General features: G+C 44.8%; 1 protein-coding gene across 2 annotated transcripts; it reads right to left on the reverse strand.

Moving 5' to 3' along the window:
• Positions 1-1,569: 1,569 nt before the first annotated feature.
• Positions 1,570-25,730, reverse strand: SMYD1 (SET and MYND domain containing 1). Of its 2 annotated transcripts, XM_066317296.1 has the most exons (10): positions 25,316-25,730; positions 16,686-16,862; positions 15,846-16,059; positions 14,583-14,713; positions 12,761-12,799; positions 9,899-10,091; positions 6,322-6,414; positions 5,146-5,309; positions 3,447-3,615; positions 1,570-2,012 (listed from the first exon to the last, which is right to left on the reverse strand). In XM_066317296.1, the coding sequence occupies exons 1-10, from the start codon at positions 25,450-25,452 to the stop codon at positions 1,854-1,856; spliced, it is 1,476 nt and encodes a 491-aa protein (XP_066173393.1). In that variant the 5' UTR covers positions 25,453-25,730; the 3' UTR covers positions 1,570-1,853. The 2 variants fall into 2 exon arrangements, with proteins under 2 accessions (XP_066173393.1, XP_066173394.1); XM_066317297.1 differs by lacking the exon at positions 12,761-12,799.
• Between the last annotated feature and the right edge of the window lie 1,721 nt (positions 25,731-27,451).

Consider the following 27,451-nt stretch of genomic DNA (forward strand, 5'->3'; position numbering starts at 1 on the left):
TGGGCAGGAAAAGGACTCTGTTCCCTCTCCCTACAGACACGGCCAAAGTGATCAGAGGGAGCAGCAGGGCCAGAGAATTTGCGGTGGTTTAGGCAGAGGCAAGGGAGCACCAGTGATCCTGTTGGGAAAGAAACCAGCACGGGCTACCAGCTGCTGTCTTCATCTTCACGCCTCTGCAGTGGGATCCAGCCCTACAGGCTCTGGCCACCCCATCTCCATCTCCTCCCCACCAGCAGGAGGGTCACAACTGCCTTCAAGTATCCAGTGTGTGTTTCACCCCACGCTGCACCTGATCAATTGGGTGGAACTGGAATGAAACACTTCTTCCTGGGTGAAATACAGGTTTTCTCTCCTGGCAGGAGATGGGCTGGTTGTTGACCAAAATCAAAACTTTGGTTGAGCACCAAAGTCATCTCCTGTACTCTTGCTTGGCACTTCAGGCCAAATGGAGATGTGGTTTTCTGTTGCATTCAGGAAAGGAAACTCTTCCCTCTTCTCTGCCTTTTCCATGGCTGCTGCCAGGACTCCTCTCTGCCCAGGAAAGGTTTTCATGGTGCAGATCAACATTGATCCTCATGCCAAGAACTGAACCAATATGGATTGTTACACAGGGCAGCAGAGGGACCTCACAGACAAATGGAAGGCCTTGGCTAAACAGTGCCTAAAAAGCACATGTTGGTCTTTAATGAACTCAGGTCTGGTGAACCATCAGCAAAATTACTGAGAAATGCCAAAGAGGAAAAGCCCTGGTTTTGTTTTCTTGCTATTCTTCCCTACCTGAGGAACAGGTAGGGAATTCTTGAATAAACCTTTTCCTCTCCTGGCTGCCACTGAAAGTCCACAGGAAATCAGTTGGATTTTGAGACATATGGGCAGACAATAGACATATGGGCAGACAACAAATGCATTTTTTAATCTAGAAATGAAATTTTAGCCATTAGACTTCTTCTTAGTTTTGATGGCTGTCCATTGGCCCCTGCTCTATGGACTATCTCTTTCTCCCCAGTGCAAAATTGATTGAACACGCAAGTTAAAAGGCTGGTTTGGTGGTTTTAAGGGATCAAAGCCCCAGCTCACCCCAAAGATGAGCAAGGGTAGATTCCTCTCTCTGGATACTGCTTGTCCAGTTAGAACAATCCACGCAGCCAGTGCATCAGTCTATAGCAACTAGCTTCTGGCATGCCCCATGCCCATCACTGCAGACATTTTCTGATTTGTAACTAAGGAGAATAATTTATCCCACTTAACTTATCTTGATGTAGGGATTCCAGTTAGTCTCACTTGCAAATGGCCCACACTGATGTTGCACTTGTTGCAAAATAATTTTCCAGCAGGTTTTCATCAGAAAAGTGTAATTTAACACCATCTGTGGGTCTTGTTCAGTTTGTATTCATTACCCACAGGTGTACATGACACTTCTTTGAACTGGCTTCCCACTTCTGTCATCCCATGCACACCACTTGAAAGAAACTGTCATCCCAATGAAGTGGTAAAACCCCCTTAGGAAAAAAATCAATCAAAATTTAACAGAGGAATTCAGAATCAGGACATGTGGAGAGAGAAACAGGCTTCCAATAAAAATGTAAATCATTTTATAACAGGGTTTTTTGCTTTGAAGATTTAATGCCTTAGTGATAGAAAAAGGGATGTTGTTTCTGCCAGGACCTCTTCTGCTTTAAGCCCTCAGAAGAGTTTTCAGGATGCTCCCCCCCCTAGCAGGTCCATGCTTTCAGACTTGTGCCACTGGAAACAATCATTGTGGATAAATCACATTGCTGTATCACACTCCCAGTGTTTGGAAGTGCCACAGGTGATGTTACCCTGCAAGCACGAATTGGTGTCAAGCTCTGGGTTCATTCCTTTTTGTGGAAGAGGCTTGGTGCATTCTCATTGCTGGGTTCAGGCATGACTTGGATCTTCTGGTTCTTGAGGGCAGCTTCCCTCATCTTGTAATACATGAACTCGTTCTGCTGGAACATGCGCAGTTCCATCTCCGTCTGGACACGCATGACCTGAGGGACACAGCAGGTTACAAACCCTGTGACACAGGGAACCTCAAAGCAGGTAAATCAAACACTGCCAGTATCAGGCACTGTCCCCAAGGGACATTCTGGGCCGTGCAGTGACTGAGGCACCTTGCCCTCACTGTCAGCAGGACCAAAGCTGACTGGACACAGATACTCTGCTCCTTTCTCATCTCATTTGCCTGGGTACTGAAGAAGGCATCAGCCTCTCCTGCATCCAGCTTTTCCACAGGCTACAGGGAAGCTTTGTGCTCCCAAAATTGATGCAGGACTTAGAGGTGATGCTGTGCAGAGCCAGGAAATAAGTGCACTTCTCATCCACACACTGGGCCTGGTCTGTGGGGTGGCCCATCACCAGGGCGGGGGTCACCCCAAGTGGGAGAAGAGGGTTGCTCAGTCCCACAGTTGCACCCTTGACACCCCAGGATTCAGCAGCAGCAGCAGTCATTCCTAGTGCTGCATTACAGCAGAGGCTCAGAAAGGATTCTAGGATATGTTTTTACATCCATCTATGCAATTATGCAACCCTTTGTTTAGGAGCACAGAGATAAGCATGTGCCATATATCCACTATTTTCTTCCTAAAATATGAAAGGAAACACAGAAATGGAGGTGCTGTGTCTTATTCTTTGCTACACATATGGAAACAGTCAAGAAGTTTGCTTTAGGTAGTAGATATTAATTTTTCTGAAGATATAAAATTGCACTACTAAAGCTTATAGCTCTGCTATATAGGGACTAAGGAATCAATAAAGGATTTCATTTGGTATCCTATAACTTTTGGGGGGTAATAAGGAAGAATGCTATAAAGCAAATAGATCACATGAAGTGAATTAGGGGCTAAAGAAATGGTAGATCCCCAGCTGCAATTGTAAATAATTCCTCACATCTGAGCAGATGTAATTCCCTGGGATCTCCGCTCTTGACTCTAAGCTAGGAAATGCATCCATCAGTCATATGAGGAAAAAATATACTGCTGCTGAGAAGGGGCGGGGAGTATTAAATAAAGAATAGACACCAATAAAGAAAATCAGGTGGTAAACTGGGCACATCCACCACAGGTAATTTGATATATTCAAATTGCAACATCATCCATCTGAGAGCAGTGAAATCAGCCCATTGGAAGAATGGAGGGCTCTGTCTTTTGGCATAGCAATTTCAAAGAAGATTCAGGGGCTCAGCTGCCATTTGTCACATATGTTCTGGTGCAGAATAAAAGCTGTTTTTCAGGGATGAAAATTTCTAGTAAGAAAGGGCATGCATTTCCCAGCAAAATGTAACAGAATCTAGATAAAACCACAGAACTAATAAGAAGCAGTCAGCACTTAATACATTGCTCAGCTCTTAGGGGTGGTTGTTTCTACAGCTTGACTGTGATCTTGCCCAGATAGAGAGCAGAGACAAGACTGGAGATGACACCTACCTCCAGGTCTTTGGTAATTGGGTGGGAAGGTCCATGGGTAATCAGGAGAATGGCATAGGCTTTACAGATCAAGCCATGGCCAGCTTCAATGAGGCCAGCATGCCAGTGAGTCACTCCTGCCCGCATCACGGCCATGCCCAGCTGCGCGTTGTTGGGATGGTAAATTTTCCTGGAAAAACATTGGGTAATTTTAGTTCAGGGGAAATCTGGGTTCCCAAAAGTGTGACTGACATGATGTGTTTGCCAAAGAGCAGATAGTTTACTTAGGTGAAGAGCCTGTTGCAGCCAGTGCCCCCGAAATGTGCCCTTCTTAGAAAGGGGCAAGGACACGTTACTCAAGGACAGAGCTGTACAGGGACATGAGTTGTGAAAGATGGGATGTGAACTGGGAAAGTTCAACATCTGGCTTGGAGAAAGCCAAGCTCTATCATCTCATGCCAAGACAACACCACACTCTGTCAGTATTTTGGCACAAACAGAACACAGATCTGACCCTACAGCTCAGCTGGCACCAGCTTAGCTTGACACGCTTAGTAGGGAAACAATGCAACAATCACCAGTTTCTCATTCAAAGCAGGAAGAGAAACTGATGGTTCCAGAGACTCCAGAATTGTTCATCTCATGCTTTGCAGATGCATCCGTTCATCTGGGAATTTTCAGTGCCTAAAGTGGGAAAAATCAAACTTCTCCTCTACATCCAACTTTAAAAGCTGAAGCAGAGTTAGAAGCTGCTTAGACTTAGCTGAAAACCTGCCTTCAAGGGCTTCTATGGAATTTTGAATTGGCACTTAAAGCAAGAAAGGAAACTAGTGAGGTCCTCACCATGGTCTGAAAAACTGAGGAACACAGAGGGGAAGGAATTTTCTCTCAGTCAATTAGCTCAGAGCCAGGGCTGGGACATGAAGTTGCTTGTCAGGCCTGCAAGCCAGGGAGGTGAGTCTGTCACCCCTCTGCAAAAGAACAAAATATAACAGCCTTTTGGGGTAGAACTGACCAAAAAGACAAGTAATGAGTGTGAGATGCCCTCAGCAGGAGAGTGAATGAGGTGATGATTTAGGCTTTTCTCTCTTCTCTACAATTTCTATTATTTTCCTCTTTCTTTTTTTTTTTTTCCTTCTGTTAAATACTTATCCATTCTGTCATAAAACCTCAGTAATAATAAAGCACATACTTTTTAATGTGAGGTTTACCCTGGATCTATATGAACTAAACCTGAATTTCTTTATTCTCACTAAACTTTTACCACAGGACTATGTAATTAACCAAGACAAAATCCATGTACTATTCAGGAGTGAGGGGATATCTTGAGTGAGAGCCATTTGACATGGTTTCTCTTTGGCCTTTCCTTCCTGCAAGGTGCAAGGAACAGGTCATCTCCTGCAGTCACAGCCTCTTTGTCCTGCACCCAGGCTCTGTGTCTTGTTATCAGGGCAGCCCTGAAATGCTTCTGAGACCAAACAAAAAGGCCAGTGGAAGATGTTCCTAAACCATTTGCCAGTTCTAGTTTAGTGAATCAAGGTGTTTGGGAGCCCTTGTACATTTAAAAGGGATCCCTCTCTGTCCGATGGTACAAAAAAGTCCCCATATGAATTTCACCACCACTGCCCTGATGGGAGCAGACTAAGAAGATTATTCCTGTAACACACTGGTTAACATGGCATGAGTACAGAGAGCTGCCAGAAGTAGGGCACAGACTCACAGGTAGCCATCCACCATCCTCTTGGCATAGTCAGCTGCTTCCTCAAACATCTGGAGGTAGGAGAGCACCTCGGAGGCAATGCTGAGGATCCTCAGCAGGTAGATGTTCGTGTCCCCAAGCACAGGCTCCTGCTTCTTCAGGCAGTCACGGCACAGCTTCACAACCTGAGTGTGGAGGAAGCAGGGAGAGGAAGGGTAAGTCCAAGCACCTTTGGGCCTGAAACTGCCACACCAAGACCCTGTGGTTTGCACAGTCCGTACCAGTCCCATAGGCTGAGTCAGCATCTGTGAAGGTTGGGGAAGAGAGGACGTACTTTGATTTGTTGAGAAACATCAGCCTAGGGAAATTATTTGCACTCACAGCTTTCTCTCCCTGGGTTACACTCATAAAACTGGTGAGGAAAAAGTGATGTCTACTGCTCAGGAGAAGAAAGACTCTGGGAGGCTGGGTATATTCAGATACCAAGTGCCTATAGGACTCTCATCCCCAATGCCATCCACTCAGCCTCCTGAAAATATTCAGTGCAAGGAATACTCTTAATGGCCCCTTGGGGCTGGAGACACAGAGCTGCACTGACCTAGCCAAGAGTCAATTTCCAAATTTCTGTTCTAGGGAGCTTCAGCCTTTTCTCAAAGACTGTTGAAACCCAGAGGTCATTACTCAACCTGGAGTGCTCCCCGAGGAGAACTCCAAATTAAATATTTCCTGGGGGAGCAAAAGAGGGAAAAAAATAGAAATTACTTGAGGTCTCTCACTTGTTGGTCTTGTAGCTTGGACTCCAGGGTGGGACCTGGTTCACCCAAGCCACATACCTATCCTCAGCACCCAACAAATGAGCAACACAAAGCCCTGAAGAGATCAACACAAACCCCCTGATGGTCTTGTTCCATTCCTAAACCCACTGTCCTTTTTGTGAGGACAGCTGACTTGTTACACCTGCCCTGTAACTCACAAGTTTCACCCAGGAGCCCTGGATTCAACACCTGTGTCAGTCAGAGGTGCTGGAAGTCACCTGAATGTCCTTGTGTCATCACTACAAAAGAAGTTATTCTGGGATGCCTCAGACATGGTTGTGCTTTACAGTTGTTTCATCCATAAATCCTGAATGTGGAGGGGGACAAGGCCTCCTTTCCCAGGCAGTGTGTGTGCAGCAAAAGCAGAAGCACCAGGACTCACCTCGTGGTATTGTCCCTCCATGCGGGCCTTGTTGATCTTCTCCAGCGTGTCCTTAGAGAACTGGATCACCTCCTTCACCGTGTCTGCAGAGGGCTGGGGACAACAGCAGGAAAACCAGTGAGGAAAATGCACTGCCTCACACATGCCAAAATATACTGGTTGAAAGAATGCTTGGTTCAAATCAGCTTAGTGGGATGCTTCCCACATCACCACCTCATACTGCTGTTTGCAAATATCAGTGTGCCACTCAGACCTGCCCAAAGCTGAAATGGGCTGCAATGATCCCAGTCCCAGGTCAAAAGGTGAAGGTCCTGTTGACTTCAGTGAAAGTGTTGCCCATCAGGGTAGTGGCCATGTGCCCAGTGAAAATGTTGCCCATCAGGGTAGTGGCCGTGTGCCTCTGACATGCATGACTAGGTTCCTCAACTCTCCCTGTCACTCTTCCCCTCTGGAAAAGGGACAAAATTCACCCTGCAACAGGGAGGTCTCATGAGATACCAAAGAGGCTGTGAAAGCCACCAGCTGGTGAGTATCAGGTGCTTTTAGTGCAGCTGCTAGAAAGAAATGAGGCTCTTGAATGAGACATCTGTGGAATAGGAAGGATCCCTGAATTTTACCTACCCTGAGAAATGCTGTCACTAGTTCCAAATACCTTAAGATGGCTGAGCTCAGATTTCAGCTGCACCCAGACAGGGAAATATGTTTTTCAGCATACCTCAAAGAAGTTTGTGTTTCACCATGCATGCATTTAGAGACATGAAGCACATCTAGGAACACCTGGCAAAACACCAATGAGCTCCTAATTAGCCACCTCTTCTTTCTTCCTTTAATACTGAAATGTAACATGATATCCACCACAACCATTCATCTTCTGCTTCTCTGAGCCCTTCAAATTTACATTTTCCAACTATGCTAGCTATCATGACCTTCCTTTCCATAAATGAGGAAATCTGAAATCAGCCCACAGTGCCATGACTCCAGGAATTTTTGGGAAGAGCCTGGTCTGGAGACACAGAGCAGAGCCAGCAGCCAGGAAAGATCTCTGGGTGTAGATCAAAAGCAGAGTCCCAACATTGCAATGAAGGATGCAAAGACTGGGAGTCAGGACTGTAGGACTGTCCTATTGTCTTTATTCCACACCTGGTCAATAAGACTTTTGAGGAATCTGAAATTCATCTAGTTGGGAAATCCTCTTCAAAATTTAATATTGAAGGAAACCTTGTAGTTTTCAGATCCATTTACCCCATCTGTTTACAGATGCATTTGTGTTATGATTTAATATTCTATAGTCTTATACTGAAGCTATTGTAGCTAATCAGATTTGGGCAGCTGTCTGAGCAGCACGCAGGGTGTCCTGGGACACAGAGCACATCCAAAGGCAGTGTTAATGTCAGTGCAAATCACATTGCTGCGCTGTCTGAGTCAGGACTCCCAGAATAGGGGCCTTAAACAGCATTTCCACGGTGGCTTTGTCTAATAAAAATCCTCCCTTGCATTTACTAGACTTATAAGTCAGTTGCCACTATAAGCAATGGGAATTTTGCTCCTCTTTGGAAGGGGTGAAGGTCAGAGCAGCTGTTGGGGATGGAAGCTGTCGATCTCCCATATATTCCTAGCACTTTTTCCACACAGCTGTGAGCGCTGCTGCTCCCAGGCGAGTGTGCCTGAACTCAGAAAATGTGACACAGCCAACATGCTCTGTGGGTGAGGTCAGCCTGGATACTTATTGTCTGTGGATGGGATGTATTTTTAATACCTGAAATAATGTACCTTGCATACTCACAGGCTTTTTCTGCACAAGCACTTCCGAGTGTGGAGGACATTCCCTCAGAAGTGCATGTTTTCCTGCTGTATGCTGCACAGCACCTCTAATGCTCACAAAAAGGGGATGATGCATGTCTATTGGATGGGGGTCCCTGCTCATGGTAGGGCAGATGGAATGAGATTAATTATAGGGTCCCTTCCAAGCTGCATCATTCTGTGACTCATGGTCTCACTGTTCAGTCAAGGCCTGATAGCAGGTGTTGAATGAGGGATGAGATTTCTTTTATGCTGTCTGCTGGAGAATGTGTTCAAAAATACTCCTGCAGAAAGACAGATAAAAATCCTTCTGCATCAGAAAACTGAGCTCTGGGACAGCTTTATATTATAAGTGGAGAAGTACAGCAGTCACGATTAGCTGTAAGATGAAGCTTGATAATTTAAATGGGGTTATATAGCAGGGTCTTTTGCACAGGAGGAGAACTTGATCCAGCAAGGAAAGGGTCTCCTCTAGTCCGATCTCCTGGCTCCCATAAGGCAGCTCCCTTATATCAGCTCAATACTGTTTCTTTAAACCTTTCTCAAGGAGAGATTTACACTCTGCAATATCCAGCCTTTCCTGCCTGCCATCTCTCTAAAAGAAGAGTTACATGATTGAGCTTGGCTTCCTGGCACCTCCTGAGAGGGAGGCTGAGAGTTCTGTACTCTTTCCCAGGAAGCTGCATCTCACTGGGCCTCTCCTGGTGGCACTGCTTCTGTGAGGTCACATTTCCTCATCCCAACTTCTCTGTTTCATTTCCCACCTGCTCCACATCCTCCCCTGAGCTGTACTGTCTGATTCATGGTCTGACTGCCCAACAGTGCAGATCAATGGCTTGATGATACACTTATTGCTCTGCCTTGCTTTGCCTTCCCTTATACACTTTGTAAGGCTTGCAGGAGTAGAAATCCCCAAGCTAACACTGCCAGAGAGCACAAAATCTATGAGCAATTATATCCTTGGGCAGAGGAACTACAAAGAAACTCTTAGAGCTGCCAGCACACTCATAAACTGGAGCTGCTGGCCAAGAAACACATCCCACTGCCAACAGCAAGACACAGCCTTATACCCTCCTACTTGGTGACTTGTGAGACCTCCAAGGAAAAGGAAGATTCCTTAAAAATGAGCAGTTAAGCATGTTAATTCCTCGCAGTCAGCCTGCCCAGAGCAAGCGTGCAAAAAATGTCAAGTGATGGTGCAAACTCCTTGTGACAGGTCTTTGCAAAGAGGGACTGGAATGTCAGGCATCCCACATTCCTGGAGCTGGTGTGATGGTACAAACCACAGAGTTTCAGCAGCACTCATTGGTCCTGCCACCATGGATCACCTGCAACACACTCCTCTTTTTATGCTCAAAATGTAGATTCCCTTGCAGTTTCTCAGGAAAAAAAATAACTAAAACCACAACCTAAATGCCAGCATTTTTCTCAGCTCTAGACCAATTTTCCAATATTTTTGCATTCTGTCTATTGATAGACTTCTGGGTTAAAGGCAATTTCTGGGGGCTTTTTTAAATTTAAAAACTGTACTTACCTTGCCTAATAAGGATTAAGCTGGACTTACGTGGTGGGCTTGAATTCCTGTTGTGCCCAATCAAGGTTCAGTTCTGTTCTCATTTTTTTTACATTTGCATTTGCCATGCTTTTGCCAAAATCTGACTCTGTTCCTATCGAGAGTGTCCCCATGGTGAGAAACCACAGTCCTAGAGATGCACAGATGCCTTGGTAGAGGAGATGCAGCTGACACTAGGTTTGGGCACTGCAGGACAAGCCATACCTTGCTTTCCCCTGCCTTCACTGCCAGCATCAGGTCATCCTTGAGCTGTTTCTTGCAGTGCTCGCACGTGCAGTCGAAGTAATATTGCTTCTTCAGCTGCTTCCGCCGCTCCTCGCTCAGGCTGAGGAAATCCACGTAGGAAACCGTCAGCTCATCCCCTGGAGAAATCTTGTTCAGGGCCCGCAGCTCGATCCTGAGGGCAGAGGAGGTGGGATGCGCATTTGGAGAAGCAGCAGAAGCAGAAGTGCAGCCACAGAGCTGTCAGGGATAAATTCTGCAGCCTGCCCTGCCTAGCAGAGGTGAGCCCTCACCCTAAGGCACTGCCTTCAGTCTTCAGGGAGGCAGTGCAGAGGTGAACAGCAGTCTGGTTTACTGAATAAAGAGTAAGAACACAGTCACACCAGTTTTTTCTGCCCCTCTACAAGTCCCTGGCAGGGATACGTAAAGGTCTGAGCTATAAAGAAGTTATGGCTCCATTACTTTATCCATATGCAGGCTAAACCTAGACATCAACTTTTAGTTTTTTGCAGATCTTACCAGAAGAAAAAAAACACTGAGATCAGAAATACACACCAAAATGCTGAGTTTGGATTTTGGGTCTTTTTTTAAGTTCTGCTTTGCATGCTACCCACACACCCCAGGCTATACTCCCAGATCCCAACTCTGCTGCCTTCAGTATTGTTTTCACTTTGAAAAGTTAAGACAAATTCACTCTGGGTGCTGCATAGAGATGCCCTCAGCCCGTTCCCGGGTTTCCACATAAAAGCTTAGAAATAATTATCTGGAGAGAGTCTATTTTTAAATAACGCCTTTGACCTATTACCGCAATTCAGTTGCCAGTCTCTGTTACTGAAATCCATGGCAAGCCCCTGATGATGGGATTTGGAAAGCCAGACCTTTGTACCTCTCTTTCCCTCATGTCATTCCCTGCAAAAGATCTTAAATAATGTGGAGATTCAGAACTATTCTCTTGCTGTTTCACTCTACATACTGAATCTCCCAGTTACTCTGAGCCATCTCAGCTGTAGGGGCTAAACAGGCACAACTGGCTAGAGAATTTGGCCAGAATGGGGGAAAAAGCCAGCAAATACCAACTGTAAGGTGGTTCTTTTGTATCCACCGCCTCTCCCAACTACCAGTGAGCTCAACAGTGTGTTTAATGTACGTGTCTGCCCTGAGACGGACCTGAGGGGGACCTGCTGGCTCCCACCTGAACATAAGGTGCTCTAGGTGGAACCCAACAAAAGCCTCACAAAAGGCAGAGGACTCACAGATATCACCAGCTGCTTTAAAGGTAAACCTTTTGGAGAGGACATGACTTATTCTGTGTGGTCATGTTTTTGCAAAGAGGTTGTCATTCTCCTGTAATTCCCTTCTAATTCCCTTGGAATTCCTGTTACAGGCTCCCAGTACCAAGGGTGTAGCTCTGAGTCTTCCAGCTCTGCCAAAGCTGCTGTCAAAATTCTTCTCCGAGGCCGATCTTGATCTTCTCTGGGTGTTGCCATATCAGCAACATATTTCATACAATACTTATCACCAAACATGCCATTTTCACAAAGGGCAGCTATTAGTTATGTCACAACCACAGGAAAATGCCAGACAGAGAAAGGTGCAACTGGCTACTCCAGGAGGAAGTGCACAAAGAAGAGCAATTCCCATCTGAAAAGTTTACACATATAAACATTCCTGTTCACACTTCACAGGATCCTCGTTAAAGTGAGTCATGCAACCAGAGAAGCAAAATCAAGCCTCTGACTTTCATGATGCCCCTGATAGCCCAAGCACTGTAGGGGTATTTTAAGCAGCCATCCCTTATGTGGAGGGGATTGATAGCCTTTGGGGTAAGCCAGGAAACACATGGCATATTTTAAATACTATAGTTGAAGAGACACTGTCAGCCAGGATTGCACCACTGAGCTTGTCAAGGGCTCTTTCCCCAGTGTCTTCCATGAGCAGCAGGGACCTTGATAGCTGCATGCACAGGCACAGCAAGTGCCTGATAGCTCAAAACTCAAATTGCCTCAAATAGCAACTCTAATCAGAAGTGAAACTCTTTTTCCCCTTTTTAATGGCCCTACCTATAACATACTGAGTAAGATTCAATGGTGAGGAAGAGCACTTCAAATGTATTTCACATCTTTGAGGAAAATGCATGCCTGCTTGAAATTAAATATTAAAGACAACAGTGTCCCCTTAAGAACACTGACTATATCAAATGCCATGAGTTAAGCAAAGACTTTTTTTTGCACATATTTTTGTGATTTATTTATTTGGATCAGGTAACAGTGGCATCATTAAAATGGTGGAACATTAATAATGGATTATGATAAAAAGGAATTGAAACCTACATCTCATGGTACTGCTTCTGTAGGCAACACATTCCTCAGGCACAGTTTGTTGCAGGAGAAACATGGAGTATTTAGTGTGTCAGTAACACAGTCATTTCTCATCTCCTAATATGCAAGGTTTTATTTTGGGCTGTACAAGATTAGCAAGACCTTGTTCTGACTTTCATGCTCTTGCCATGGTCAGGGGAGGAGAAATGAGAAGTGGAGAGGGGAAATACTGATAGAGAGGAAACCAAGGGAAAGGATGGGAAAGCAGAGAGGGAATTCACCCTAGGGAAGGCAGTCACAGTATTACCACTATCATTTTAATTTACTACAAAATGCAGAGTTAAGTGATGTTTGGGTTTAGTGGGACTTTACACAGGGTAAGAGGAGAATTTTAGAAAACAGCAAAAGTGTAATGTGGAGTAAACAGAGGGAGCCCCTTGGGGTCTTTCGCATCTTTTCCATTAAACACAGGGCAGGAGGGGTACAGGGTAATGGAGGAGAATGATGCTTTCAAAGACCGACCCACCTCATCTGTGTGTGGAACATTGATCTTACAGCCTCATGACTGAAAGACAAAACAAACATCTGCAGTTTACACATGTACAAGTACAACAACAACAAAAAAATGGGTACATGGCATAGCACTGGACATTGTACTGACAGGAGACAAGGGGGTTCCCTCTGCCTGGCTCATGTGGCACTGCATCAGAGCTTCCCTTTTGATGTGCAGCTGCCAGGACCAAATTGTCCATCACTGAGCCATAGAGGATTTGGTGGAGAACTGCCCTGCACTGGCACTGTGCTTTTAGGAGTGGTCTAAGTCAGGGAATGTGCAAAAGCTGCTCCTGACATTTGGCTGGAACAAGGGGACTGGATCTCCTGCACAGAAAGGTCTCCACTGACATCAGCAGTTGTGCTCTCTTGAACACAGCTTGAAATGGAAATCAGAGTGGGATAGCTGCCACAATTTACCTGGCCAATAACCAGATGGTCAAGTTTAAAGTCAGTAACCAGATACATGTGGGAGCTTTGACAAGCTGCCAGGCAAATAAATGCCATTCCTGTACTTACCCAGAAAGTCAGGGCTGTTATCACTGCTGGTTACCTCCCCCACTGCTGGGAGCTGTTTTGGGGGGGCTCTTTGATCACCCCACTATGGATCCAATCCAGGGCAGCTGGATATCATTGTGGTGATAGATATCATAGGTATCATAGATATCACAGACCCTATTTCCCACCAAGGGTAATCCTCCTAGTGCAGTTTTGTTTTCTCTTGGCTTGTTTACCAGCTTCTTGGTAAATGCTGGTGTAGTTTTATCAGGGAAAACCAGAAGTGATAACTGGAGTGCAAAACCAGTGTGTTAGTTAAAAAGAAGAGGCTGAGGTGAAGGGGGGTAGTTAAGTTACAGCACTAAAGTTTAGTGAAGATAGGCAGCTGTAAAATAGTAGCAGAAAGATCAGAGGAAAACCTGTGGCTGCGCAGTTTTTGGCAAGCAATTTCCCACAGTTAATGTTTTGCACACACTGCAACTTCCTGAATCAACAGCAGTTTATACATGTGATAGCTTGGAAACTGGGAAAGGCAGAGCATCCCTCCTGTGGGCTACCTCCACTCCCAGCTCTGGTGAAACATGCCCACATTTCCCACTGAATCTTTTTCCATCTCACTCCTCCTGCAGAGGTTTTCTTACAGGACTTGAGTGGGAATAGGGAATGCCCAGAGACTGAGAGCCTCCTGCACTCTCAGGCGGCTCTGTTTGCAGGTAATAATCACAGCTATCACTAAGGTTCCGTAGCTAAAGAGTTAATCAGTGATTAATTGAGATGGTACACTCTCACCAGATGGGGGTTGTGTTAGGAAGGGTTATAAACACACCAGCAGATAGTGACATACAGCTGATTTCAAGTTTCTGTTAGGAGAAACTTGGACTGTAGACTCAGCATAATCCTTAATAATTTACTAAGTAGAATTACTCCTTCACTATCTATAAATAAGGCTTCAATATAAGGGGTGAATTAAACAGCTACTTACTACTTTAGCTACTTGTTTTGAGTCTAGTTACAAAACTCATAAGAAACCAGGGAAAAATTCTTCTGCTGGTTACTGGATTTGGGGGTCAAACATTCTGTATTTGTTAGTGCATCTGATGAAAAATTTTTAAACAACAAGGAGAGAAACCAGTTTGTCTTTAGCAAGAAAATACTCTTTGAGTTTTTTTCCTGAACTAGAGAAGGAAATAAGAATGAATAGATTTTCTGGGGCAAGGACCTGACTGGGGGTGGCAGAGCCTACTGAGTTGGTTGTTAGGATGCATCCTTGCTGTACCAAAGGAAATAAATCCACTCACTTGCCATTGTTGAAGACGACAGTGCAGTTGGGCCAGCAGTCGTGGTTGGCCTGGCAGAGGTTGGGGAAGATTCCCACACCAACAGCCTGCAGTCCTCTTTGGTCACTGAGGGTAAAGCCATTGCAGCTGATCTAGTCCCAAAACACAGGCAGGAAGAAGCATTAAAGGAGAAAAAGCTGAAACACTCCAGTAGGGATAAAACAACAGAAGAGAAGCAATACAGGACACATGCAGAGGGACCAGGGCAGAGCTGAGTAAATGTTAAGGAATATTTGCTGTCAGTGTTCACTTGGGATGCCTAAGATAAACTTGGTTTGGCCATGCATTGGTTTCCTTATATTCGGTTCCTGAAAATAATTCAGAAAAAGATCACAAGAAAATGATTTTGAGGGAGTTCAAGCAAAAAGCAAAATTCACACTTATGAAAACAGGTATCAGTTAGAAAATAACCTTGACTGCTGCATTCATTCTGGTTATATGTGCTGGGTTGCCCTCAAAGCTCATAAAAACCCTTTGCTGTAAATTTTCAGAATGACTACTTTTGCATGACATATATTCCAAGAATGAATTATTTCACTTTTCTATATGATACACTATTACCACATATGAACAGAACAGCTTTTAGTCACAAACATAAATAATGGAAATATCTGCAAAGAGAAAATGTGATAGGATAAACCAAAAAAGTGATAGGTTTTTTAATACAGAAACTTATATATAGGAATATATTTTAATAGATATAATTTTTTATATTTATACATTATATATGATATTATTTTGTATTTATATAAAGTATATATTTGTATTTTTATATAAATATATAAAATATAAATATAGACAATGGCTATTGTTAAATATATTTCCTCTTTTTTTTACTAATTTTATTTTATATATTGTGTCAATGTAAAAAATCCAATGCACACAGTATCAATAGACATTAATGTATCTACTAAAACAGATCTGCTATATTCAAAAATATTTTAGGTATATTTACTAAAAATATTTTTTTCTGTGCTCTCCCAGGTGCAGAAAGATGCCCAGTGCAACTTGTGATGAAAATGCAGCACCTACGATTGAGCAAACCACTTGTCTGCACATATAGACAGACGAAACGTTTCAGCCCTTGCCCTTGCCCTGCCTCAGTTTCCCAGTGCAGAGGGGAAGCAGCTGGGGAATGGGATGAAGTCAGCCATCGTCTAATCAGGCAGCTGGGGAGCTCCTCCCCAAAGCTGCCATTACAAACCCTCCCCCATCTGCACATACCACTCCGAATATGTGGGAGATGAGCTGCATCCCGAACTGCTGGCAGTGGGGCGGCCAGAACTCCAGGAAACTCTCCACGTCAGTCCGCAGCTCCTTCTTCTCCTCCTCGCCGAAGCTGTCCACGTGGTTCTGCAGCTCCTCGATGGACACCAGGCAGCCCTCGGACAGCCCGCTGCCCTCCCTCTCCATCTTCCACAGGATACGGGCGGCCAGCCTGGCCGGGAGACAGCCGCGGGTGTTACAGCACCGGCACCACGAGGGGAGAACAGAGGACCACCAAAATGCATCCCCTGGGGCCGAAATGGCGGGCAGGCAGCCCGGCTGAGACGGGCTCAGCACCCATGGTCACCATCCCCAGCCCTCTGAAGGAAAAGGATGTGCAGGGGTTTGTGCCAGCACCTGTGCTCTCATTTGGAAAAGTGCTGCAGACCCCCAGGTCCCTGAACCATCCCATTTCCTTGAGGATTCCTCTCATTTTTTCTATGGTGGAGCCAGAATGTGAAGACAAATTAACGTATCCTATAGGCAAACTGGGGAAGAATCCATCTCTTCTTTCACTTTTCTCCCTAGTCCCTTCCCTAGTTTCCCACACCTCTTAAACCATCCAGGGTGGGTTTGCCTCACCATGTTCAGACTTTTTGGGGCCCAGCACCAAAAAAACCCCGAACAGGAACATCTCTTGTACCACTGATGCTCCTCTACGTACTTTCCCTATCTCAGGGATGCTCCTGGCCTACTCTAAAACTTCTCCCCCTCCACCTTGCCCAAATCAAACCACCCAGCTCTTCCTTGCCGTGGGATGCTCTGTCTTCTCCCAGGTCAGCTGGGGCCAGCTCTCACCTGATGTTTTCAGTGGGTGCCTTGCCGTGCCTCTTGATGGCAGAGCACTCATTTTTGTGGTTGAGCCAGGCTGCTCTCTGGCAGGTCCTGTCGCAGTAATAGGCGAACTTGCACTGCCCGCAGCGGTGCAGCCTCTCCTGCCGCTTGAAGCAGGTGTGACAGATGACGTGTGTCAGGCTGGAAGGACAGAAGGACACCTTGGATCAGTGAGGGCCAGCTCTGCCCAGTGAAGATCCCACCGGTTTTGCACCCCTGGGCTCCCTGCAGCCACAAAAATGAACCCCTCGAGATTTTTGGGGAGGACGGAGAAATGTTCCACACAGCTTAATCCTTGTGTTCTTGCCTGGTGCTGTTGCTGTAAGTTAAATGATGATGGAATAAATGGGACCCTTCCAAAGGGGGCGTTTCATCTTTGGGGGATTCAAAACAGGATTTCCAAGAAGCATCCTAAAATTGTATGCATGTAACTATAACCGAGGCTGGGGGAGGATACTGATGAAGAAATCTGACCTCCTATCCTCCCTCTGAGAGTGTCCAGGGTCCCAGACTGAGAGGAAACCTCCCCCATATGACCCTTCATGTGTCCAGCTTTTGCTCCTAGAACTTAATTCACTGAGAAGGAGGGGGAGACACTTTGCTCTTCTGTCCAGAAAATTTTGGGGCTTTCCCCTTGCTGCTAGAGAAGGCTTTTCACTGCCTGATTTGGTGTCTCCAGCTGTCTGCTTCTCCAGGCAACCACCCACTTTATCTGGGCCTCCAGCCAGGCTTAACAGTACAAGAGAATTTAAATTCCCATCACTCAGCCACTGCTGGTGACAGGAGAGAGGTTCTACTCACTGCAAAAAGCTCAGGGACCACAGAGGTTTCATGATCAAAAGAACATTTGTAATTGTGCCACAGCACAAAGTGGGGAAAATGAGGCACGGGGAAATAAAAAATTATTGATGATCCCGTAAAGATGATGTGCCACAAGCAGGAATCAGACTCAGCCCCAGAGAATCCAGCCCAAAAATTGTTCTTCCTCTCATTATACCTATATATAGGTACACACATACATATGCATATTTATATCTGTCACAGTACATTTAAAATGCATTTTCTTTTCTCTGAAAATATTATATGAGCTGCTGACATAATCTAACCTATGCCTTGGCTCTTGCAGGATAAAGAGGGCCATGGATTTAAAAGCAGGATGGCCCACATCACACAAAACCGCGTGCAAGAATGAGGTTTGGAAAATGAGGTTTAGGAAAGTGAGCAGTGCTGGAGGGAGCCCAATGCAAGGCAAGTGCCAGGGGTGGGGCAGGGGTGGGAAGGGGGATGCAGCCAGCTCCCCTGTGTCAAATGGAAGAGCTGAGAGCTGCAGAGAAATGTGAGGCTGTGCTCTGTCAGCTGTCCGGCAGTGAGGTGCAAGAGAGATTACACTCCTTTTAAGGCAAAGCAGAGCCAGAGAGCTGATAAAACCCACATGGTTATATCATGCCAGGAAGAGCAGGGAGATATCTCACATGGGGAATGGGGTCCCTCCTTCTACCTGGGTGTCTTAAGGACAGTCAGAAAGAAAGAAAGAAAAAAAAAAAAAAGTTTCCTTATAGAGAGGAATGACAAGTTGGAAGGGAATATGGTGCAGAATGCAGAAAGATCCAAGTCCTCCAACAGGTGCTTCTCTCTTCTCGGTTTGTTTCCTGAGAATAAAAAGACTGAAATGCTGACTTTGCATTTTGCTGTTTTTTGCATGAGGTGTCTAGATTTTCCAAAGCAAACTTGGCTGGCAGAACTTATCACAAGCTCTGGAAATCCCTCATTTCTGAGGAGATGCAGAAATGCACCAAAAAATTATACAAGACTTTCTGAGAATAAAAAGGAACAGCCCTTGTGATATTGAAACTGCAGAGACAGTTACTCACAGGTAATCTGACTGGCAAGTGTAAGAAATATTGCAGCTCTTACAAAACCAGTATGGGGTGCCTCCAAATGGTTTTAAAGAAGATTCGATCTATTGATACTGTGTGTTATCAGGACTCCAGAGGCCTGGGCTCAACTCTTGGCACAGTAAAAAAAGTCAAGTGACACACGTGTTTGAGATTATTCCATAAAACTTAAAACTAACATTGCTGAATCATCTGCAAGCACCTAAATCCCCCAGGTGCCCCTTGGCAGTTGTGCAAACTCCTGCTGTGTCAGAGGAGCTCAGAGCTGGATGCCTCAAAAGAGAATGACGAAGTGGGGCTCTCCCTTTGCTGGGTTCTGATACCACCTCTGCTGGAGACACGCAACGCTCAGGATACCAAAGGCCTGCAGTGGTTCACAGTCTCCTCTCTCACCACCTCTGCAATGTCAAGGTTCTCCAAGTGCAGCAGCCTGAGATTAAATTTAAGTCTCTCAGCCTGTGGAAATCATTGGTCTATAAAACCTTCTCTGTCTAGTCTAGAAAGTGTTTAACACAACTCAAAATGGTTCCATGTATCTAAGATCTTTCCTCCAGTACAGAGAGCAGCCCACATCCGTGAGGTCAGGATACTGCATGGCCAGGCAGGACTGGAGAGGACCCTGGGGAGGTGACTTCTGCTGTGGCACCTACCAAGGAACCCTGGAGGTTTGAACCCTCTTGGTCTTGCTGCTCAGCTTCCCTGGCTTCATCACAGGGACAGCAGAACTGCTTTCTGCTCTGTCTGTGCACACCACAGCCTCTGAGGTGATCACTGCCCTGTTCCACACATAGTGAGAACTGGTTCTCACCCTGCCCAAAGGCAGGATCTTCTTTAGTACAGTGATGCCTCCAGACCACCCAAGCTTGCCAGGGATTTAGGATGGACTTAGAGGGCAGATGCCACTGACTGACTCACTCAATGACTTTCTGGAGAGCCTCAGGTTTCCTTGGCCTCCCACCCCAGCATCAACCGAGCTGAACTCTGAAGGGCTCACATGCTCTTGTGTTAACTTAGGTAAGACACATAACTACAACTAATCCTGAACGTAGCTACAGTGACAAAAACAGTGATTCAACGTGCCAGCCAACAAATGCAAGATGTAACACAGCACTGACAACTAAACCATGGCTCCTGCAAGTACGACTTGCAGTGAAAGCACAAGAAACAAATAACTCTTGTGACTGCTTGGATTGGATTCAGACAGATTAAGGTCTGTTGGACCTGCCAGGGTTGAGTACTGTCACAGAGGGCTGAACACTGTCACAGGAAGTGTATTAACCTCATCTCAGAGGCATGCACAACCCAAACATCTGCCATCCATCACACAAAACATCTCATTCACTGGCCTGGAAAAGCCAGGTGAGATAGCTTTTGTGGAAAGAACAGAGGAGAATTTAGTTGAGTAGCTGATAGACACAGTGAGTAGCTCACAGAGCGTTTAACATGGGTCCATGCTATTCTGTACATCACAGATGATACACGCAGATAGCCTAACTTACACCTAAATCCTATTTATTATTGCTTGGCAGGGCCTCTCCCTCCTCAGTCTGCTACAGAGGATAGCATAAGAACAGCTTAAGATGTAGGCAAAGTCTCCTTGGTTTTCAAAGCAGAGGCTGTAACACTTCATTAAAGACAACAGCCTAAGGAAATGCACCTGCTACCTAAAGATGAATTATTAGCATAAGAATGGGTTTCCTCCTTTAAAAAGGGGAGCTTAAAAAGGAGCTTAGTACTCTCATCTTTAAAATGTCAGGGGTGATATATCCTAGTTTTTCTGATTTGAGAGGAGGATTTATTTTAGACTAATTTTTAACTATTTTATTTTTAGTCTTTCACTACAAGATTTCCAAGCCTCTTCTTGGAGGTGTGGGTGAGGTTTTCTTTAAAAAGCTAGGTTTTCTCCCAGGTTTTAATTTAAAAAATCAATCCCTAGATAATTTTAAAAAATGTGAATACAATCACATTAGCTCTTAATTTTTATCAATGTCAGCTCAAAGAATTTGTTCCCATAATCTTCTCAGTCATGTATTATGGAAAATTTTGGATTTCTTATATCTCTAGGTCATCTTAACTACAATAACAGAGTTCCCCACATTTCCTTGGAAAATGTTTTCGGGCTTTTTCATACATCAAAAAGACATGCAAAAATTGCATGATCTGTTTTTTACCAATTTTCAGATTAGTTATGAAGCAGATTTTCAGGTGATCTTGGCTTTCCACCACGTAACACTGTTTTCCTTGACTACTGTTCCTCAAATACTGCTGGTTAAAGAGCAAACCTTCTCTTGGAAAAGGCTGACAGAGACATATGAGGTACTCCCTTGCTTATAGGAAATGTAAACTCTTACAGGCTTGAGAGCCAAGTGATGTGTCAGAGGAGAAGGTCACATAGAGCACATTGAGCCCAGGCACTGGGAATGCCATCGTCATGAAGGTGATGGAGGAAGGGAGACCAGGGATCTTCACGGAGAAAGAGAGAGGAAGGATTAAAGAAAGCTTCAGTGAGAGGCTCAGGGCCTTTGCAAATCGAGAAATTACCCCAAGCAAAGAATCCCTTGAGAAGATGCATTTCCAGCTTTCTGCTTCTACATCAGGGCAAATCAGACCTGACAGTGGTGTTTTCTGAGTGATATTTCAGCTGCTAACAGCAAGGCTGAATCAGAGATCAGGCTGTGTCTACACTTTATCCTGGAAATCACACAGAATTCTGCACGCCTTTTCCATCAGTATTTATCATTTCTTTAAGCAGCCTGTTCTCATTCAATAGAAGTAACAGGCTTGATAAGAAGTCAACACTAAGTATATATACACTGTGTTAAGCAACTAAGTTATAGAATCATAAAATCAGAATGGTTTGTGTTGGAAGGGATATTTAAAGGTCATCTAGTCCTAGTCCAACCTCCCTGCAATGAACAGAGTTAGCCTAGTGAGTCATACTCTGGCCTTAAAATCAAGCTACGAGCAGGCTGCTGTTTATAGGAACGTCATTTTTCTTTGAGTTTTACGTACTTCTGGATTAGAAGTCTCCAGCACTGAGTAAGAAACTGCTGCTCAGATGACCATCATTGGGCTAAAGAGTACAAGCCCTCACCAACCCTAAAGACTTTAGGGGCTGTCAGGGTCCCTATGACCTTCAGGGGCTTCCGGACTGGGATGCAGCCTGTAGATTTAGACACCTAGGTGTGCTCATCTCTACCCCCTGTGTCTGAGTAGAGATTCCACCACCACACTCAGTGGAGTCTGGAAAACCATTCAGCTCAAAGGTAGATGTCTGTGTTCACTGCACACAGAGTTCCATTGATTATATCAGCATTTAGTGTTGAATTCATTTGTCTGGACACAGAAGTCTGGTGTTAGGCTCTGCAGGGACACCTGATGATAGTTTTGTAAAAAAAAAAAAAATTCTCCTTTTTCCTGGCAAAGTAAAATCTCCACACTCCCTCAAACTCAGCCTCCTACTGAAAGACAGATGTCAATAAAGTGCACTTGGGTGACAACCTTGGGTCCAAATTACTTTGACAACTCTTCACATGTATCTGTCTAATTATCTATCTCTATCTACACATACAAGCCAGGTTGGAGTCTGTGCTATGATATCCAGTTGCCCTGGGGATCAAAGAGCCTCTCCAACCTGCTCCCAGCAGTGGGGGAGGTAACCAGCAGTGACAGCAACCCTGTACAGGAATGGCATTTGTATGCCTGGCAGCTTGTCAAAGCTCCCACGTGTGACTTGCTACTGACTTTAAACTTGACTGTCTGGTTATTGGTCAGGTAAATTGTGGCTGCTATCCCAGTCTGATTTTCTCAAAAAGACCTTTGCTTTGCCTGTACATCCTATGCAGCCATACAGAAGATCACTGTGTGGCCTCTGCACTACAACTGCCTTCCCTACACCTTTCAAGAGCAAAATCAGGGGAAATATTTCAGGGCCTCAATACCCACAGACTGGGAATAGATTTCCCAAAGGACTGAGTTCTTCATAGGGCTGCAAAGTAGAGACCAGCTCTGCACTCTAGTGCGTCTCTGTGGTCTTTATGCATAAAGGAAGCTGAGATATCTGGAAAATCTGGTCACATATTTGGTAGGACCTGAGCCAAAATCTTAAACCCAGATATCATTCATATCTGAGTCCCTTTTCCATAGTACACATACACAGTGCTTTCAGCAAGGCATGGGAGATACTGTGTTGAATTAGGATGAGGGACTGGATTTTGGTTTTCCCTATGCAGGCTGAGACCCATTTTTAATAGTGTAGACTCAACAGCAATTTTAGGACCTAAACACCTGCATTTGTGGGCAAAGAAAAGCACATGCCTCTTCTCTGGGCTCTTCATCCATGCAGAGGCAACAGCAGTTCTTGTAGGGCAAAACCAGCTACCATGGCCAGGTGTGGATTTATTCTTGCAGGAATAAAGAATATGAGGATGCAGGCAACCCTTCTTTGACGGCAATCCATTCAATGGACTTTGATGCCGCTGAATACCCTGGGATAGCAGTAGAAGGTACCTTTAAAACCAAAGCTCTGAGTGTGTAAGAAAAGCATCAGGGTAATTTCCACAAGAAAAATGTGTGTTTCCATTATATCTCACACCCAGACTATGTCCTGCCAAGCTCTCATCAACAAGCATTTAGTGTGTTTCAGGGACTTTGGTACTGCCTTTCATCACCGATCCATATTCAGTGCTTTGAGATGGAATGTGTCACAAGAGGGTAAGAATCCATTATTATTGCACAACAGTTGCAGAGAAGGGCTGTGTTTACCTTGACTTCTTGCTGCTCAACCTCTGAACTTGCCCTCTGGGAGCTAAACAAGCCCAGTTTGGGGAGGAAGGGCGGGAAGTAGGGAAACACATCTCCCCCCGTTGGAGTTTTTCTGTTGGAAACCTCAGCCTAAGACACAGTCTGCAGTCTAAGAGCTGATGCAGTGATAACTTCTGCCCTTTTCTCACATTACACAAGTGACATTTGAAAATGCAGCAAAGTTGCAGCTCTTCAACATGGGCAGCTCTGCTCTATGCATGGTGCAACACTTCATGTAAAAGAAAAAATATTAATATTTTTAACCAACCATCAAAAGTCAAAACATTTTCAGTGGAAAAAACCCCAGTATTTTTAATAAGACATAAGAGAGAAACAATTGTCCATAATTGTCCATAGGCACTTCTGAAGCAAATCAGCACAAAATTCCAGTTCATTACATGAGTGAAACTGAAGTACTAACTGAAGAGCTAAAAGGACACATCAAGGAGAAATGATTTTGTCACCAACTCCTGTAATTGAGCTCAGGGTTAGACTTCAAGAACTCAACATTTTAAAGTGAAAAATGACATTTTAAATGTGAGCTCTTGCAATGACATATTAAAATAAAAACTAAAGGTGTCATTCCTGCTATGGCAAAGATTCATAATCATATTCACCCACTGACAGTTAAAGGACAAAGAAACAGTGAACGAAAGACACACATTTAATATCTAATTTATCCTCTGCCCATTTAATATCCAATTCTCTGCTACTGCTGCATCACAAAGTGGCACTGATCAGCTTCAGCTATGAGATGAGCAGGGTTAATACAGCAGCACGACCTCTGTTTGTGCCCCAGACTTGGTCAGCAGAGCCGATTTAATCAGACAAAACTCAGCTAAGCAGAATTGCTCACAGCCCTGTTTAGTGTGCAGGGTATTTAGTAAAGTCACTGGCTGTTCCGAGCTAAAAATTCAATCTCAGGACTCACCATGGTGCCTTTGAAGAACACTCACAACTTTCTTAAACTCAGAATTAAACCTTCAGCTGCTGTTCAAGTCCTCAGTTAAAATTTTTGGGCCGCATTCTGTTCTCAGTAAGCATGTTATAAGGCTGAAGAAATTTCATTTGTGTCAGAGGCTTTTATTTAGATTTAGCCTCAAGGAGATCAACATAGAAATCTGTTCTTTGCATCTTTTCTTCCAGGTTATTTAAGTGAATCTTCCACTGATTCAAAGGGCAGAAGTGGGCACCTACCAGCCACACCAGCAGCGCAGGTTGAGTGAATGTTGTAATTAAAACAAGCAGCAGAAAAGAAAAATATCTTTGCACCAGAACTCAGAGTCTGGCTACATCAGTGTGAACAAATTTAAAACCAGTCTCATGCAAGAGCAAAAGCAGACGTTTGTCTCCAGTTAGCTCAGCCAGCTGTAAATATTAATCTCTTTAACAGAAACAGTGTCACTCACTGATCCCCACCAGCTCCTAACTCGAGGGCAGCAGAGGATGAAGCTGTAAGTGCAGCTGGGGATGGTACTCATGAGCAGAGCACAATAAAACTCACTTTTATCATGTATTACCCATTAGAGGCCTCAGCAAAGTCAGTCTGAGATTCCTGTACCTGAATTACCCTAACTGCTGGCAGTTCTCTGCAGTGTAGCATGGGGCTGTTTTGTGAGGCACTGAATACATGCAACTTTCACTGCTTTTCTAAAAGGTTACAACACCAAGCACCTTGCAACAAACTGCACGATGCTAAAAGTGAAAAAGCTGATCTGAGCCCTCAGAAGGACGTTCATTACAAGCTGTGAACGTGTCTTTCCAGAAATACTTCTGACTTCCCTCGATCCCTTCTCTGATGTCATCCAGACACCTCCAAACTTTCATACATCAGCCAGATGGAATCTTGCAGTGAGATTACTTCTGGTCTGAGTTTTACAAGTGCTTTTCTCTTACCTGTCAAAAACCACGGCTGCGTAGGCTGGCTCCGCGAAGATGACATCTCCAGGCAAGAACTCCTTCTGGGCTTTCAAACCCCTGCCTTTGCCTTCAGTTGTGAACACTTCCACTGACTCCATTCCTCCTTTGGTCATCCCAGGAACCCCAAGGCTTGGGAGGTGGGTATCTCAGAGCAAGCCAAACCTCCTGTCACTCCTATCAACTTGGAGGTGCTGCGAAGCCACGCTTATAAAAGGAGGGCAGGTCTGCCCCCACCCCTGGCCACATGGATTCCCATAGGAGGGCAAGGGGTGGGAGCAGGAGAGGCAGGAGATCCTCTGCACAATCCCACCCAACTACCCGGGCACGGGACAGGGCTGGGATTTCTGCTTCATTAGGAAAACCCTCTCCAAAAGTGATGCTGGGAAATGTTTCTCCCAACCACGAGAAGTTGTATATATTACAACTCGGCTTAATTTATACCCTCCCATTGGAGAGAGAGAATGTATTCTCTGTGCAGGGTATTTTTAGCGACCACATGCTTCTGTCTCTCAGGAAGCAACAGCTGAGACAGTGGGATGGGGAGGGCTGGGATGCCTATTTCTGACCCCTGCACTGTCGTCTGGCTTTTTCTAGAAATCAAACAAAGCTGCTTTATTTTTACCCTCAAAGAGATGGACAGCATGTTTAGAGGCAGAGATAACAGAGAAACATATGCCTTGACATTCTCAGCATCCTGTCACCACCAGGAAAAGAGGAATTCACTTCCCAAATGCCAGTGGCAGTGTGTGTACAGAGCAGTATGGAAGGAGCTGGAAGGACACCAACAGTCCAGCATGGACTGAGGGAGCAAGCAGGACATCCTAGATACTCTCACCATCTTGAATGCACTAAGCCTCTTTGAAACAGCACCTGAGAGCTCCAGTGCTCAGCTGTGGAAGACAATCTGAGCCCCCTGACTGGAAAAGGAAGATCCAACAGAGAGACTAAACTTAGGAGCAGCAAGGCACTGTCTTTACTCTCTGCACCAGCGCAAGTTCAGGGAAACACAAGGAAAGGCCTTCATGAATAAGAGTGAACTTTGCTGTGAAAACTGAACCCAGTTCACATTGCCCTTCAGCATTTTTTTATCATTTAATAGCACTTCACAGGACTGCTTCCTGCTAATCTTACCCTCCACCAAGGAAACCGGATGCTGTTTCCTCCTCCATCTCTAAGCCCTGTGCAGATAACAATGGTTGCAAACCTCTTCCCACGTCTCTGTGCTGCCCAGATAAATCTGCCTGGTTAACAGTGAGAGTGAGATGCAGAGAAACAAAGAGAGTAAATCCTCTGCATCCTGTGGCAGTAAAATAAATCCTTTACATTTCTAAGGCAGTGGGAAGTATCACTGGGCTCTTCAAGAGACAGAACTGCTCAGCACCTTCTGCTAAAAGCCTCTGGCAGTGTTCCTTGCCCGCAAACAAAGTCTGGTATCATAACAAATCCCTGTGTTATAGCATGCCCGCGTGTGCCAAGTACAAACAGTATCAATCCACAGCTCCATAAATTCAGGGTGATCTGGCTGTTCATGTGGTTATGAGCAGTATTTTCATACCAAACAGACACCTTCACTGCTCCTGAGGAGGGCCAGAGCTGTCCCAGAGCCATCAGCAAGAGCCTCCCTGTTCATACTGTGCAGCCTAGAAAAGTCACTACAGGCAATTAACTCCTACAGCAATTACAAATTTAGCTGCAATGCTCTATGTATGATAGGTGATGTCAGAATGCTCTGGTCTCATCTGTCATTCTGAGGTTATTCCACTAACCATAGGCATCTTTTAGAAACAAAAGGACTTTAGCGCCTCAAAATCAGTGCTGGTTGCTTTTTCCTCCCAAACTCATACAACTTGGAGTGTGGCTGTATTCAACACAGTCATTAATCACACTAAGCATTGTTTCTGGTTCCCAGATAACAATTAATACAGAATAGATTAGAAGAGAATAAAAGAACAAAAAATGTAGTTACAACAAAGAATCTATCTTTTCAAAGTAGATGCTGGATATTGGGGATTCCTTCTTTCTCAATTTGTATTTAGAGCAGTGAACCTACTTGACCCCCTTGAAAAAACATTGAATTTGAGAGCCAGCTGCAGAAGAACACCAATTCTGAAG

Source organism: Sylvia atricapilla, chromosome 4 (assembly GCF_009819655.1).
Source record: "Sylvia atricapilla isolate bSylAtr1 chromosome 4, bSylAtr1.pri, whole genome shotgun sequence".
NCBI lineage: Eukaryota > Metazoa > Chordata > Aves > Passeriformes > Sylviidae > Sylvia > Sylvia atricapilla.

Excerpts from the sequence above, each read along its gene's own strand:
- SMYD1 (XM_066317296.1), bottom strand. The coding sequence starts at position 25,452 with ATGACCAAAGGAGGAATGGAGTCAGTGGAAGTGTTCACAACTGAAGGC. Across the intron at positions 14,714-15,845 it reads TCTCCCACATATTCGGAGTG|ATCAGCTGCAATGGCTTTAC; the intron begins GTATGTGCAGAT and ends TTTTGGGACTAG. Across the intron at positions 12,800-14,582 it reads GTCGTCTTCAACAATGGCAA|TCATGAGGCTGTAAGATCAA; the intron begins GTGAGTGGATTT and ends TTTGTCTTTCAG.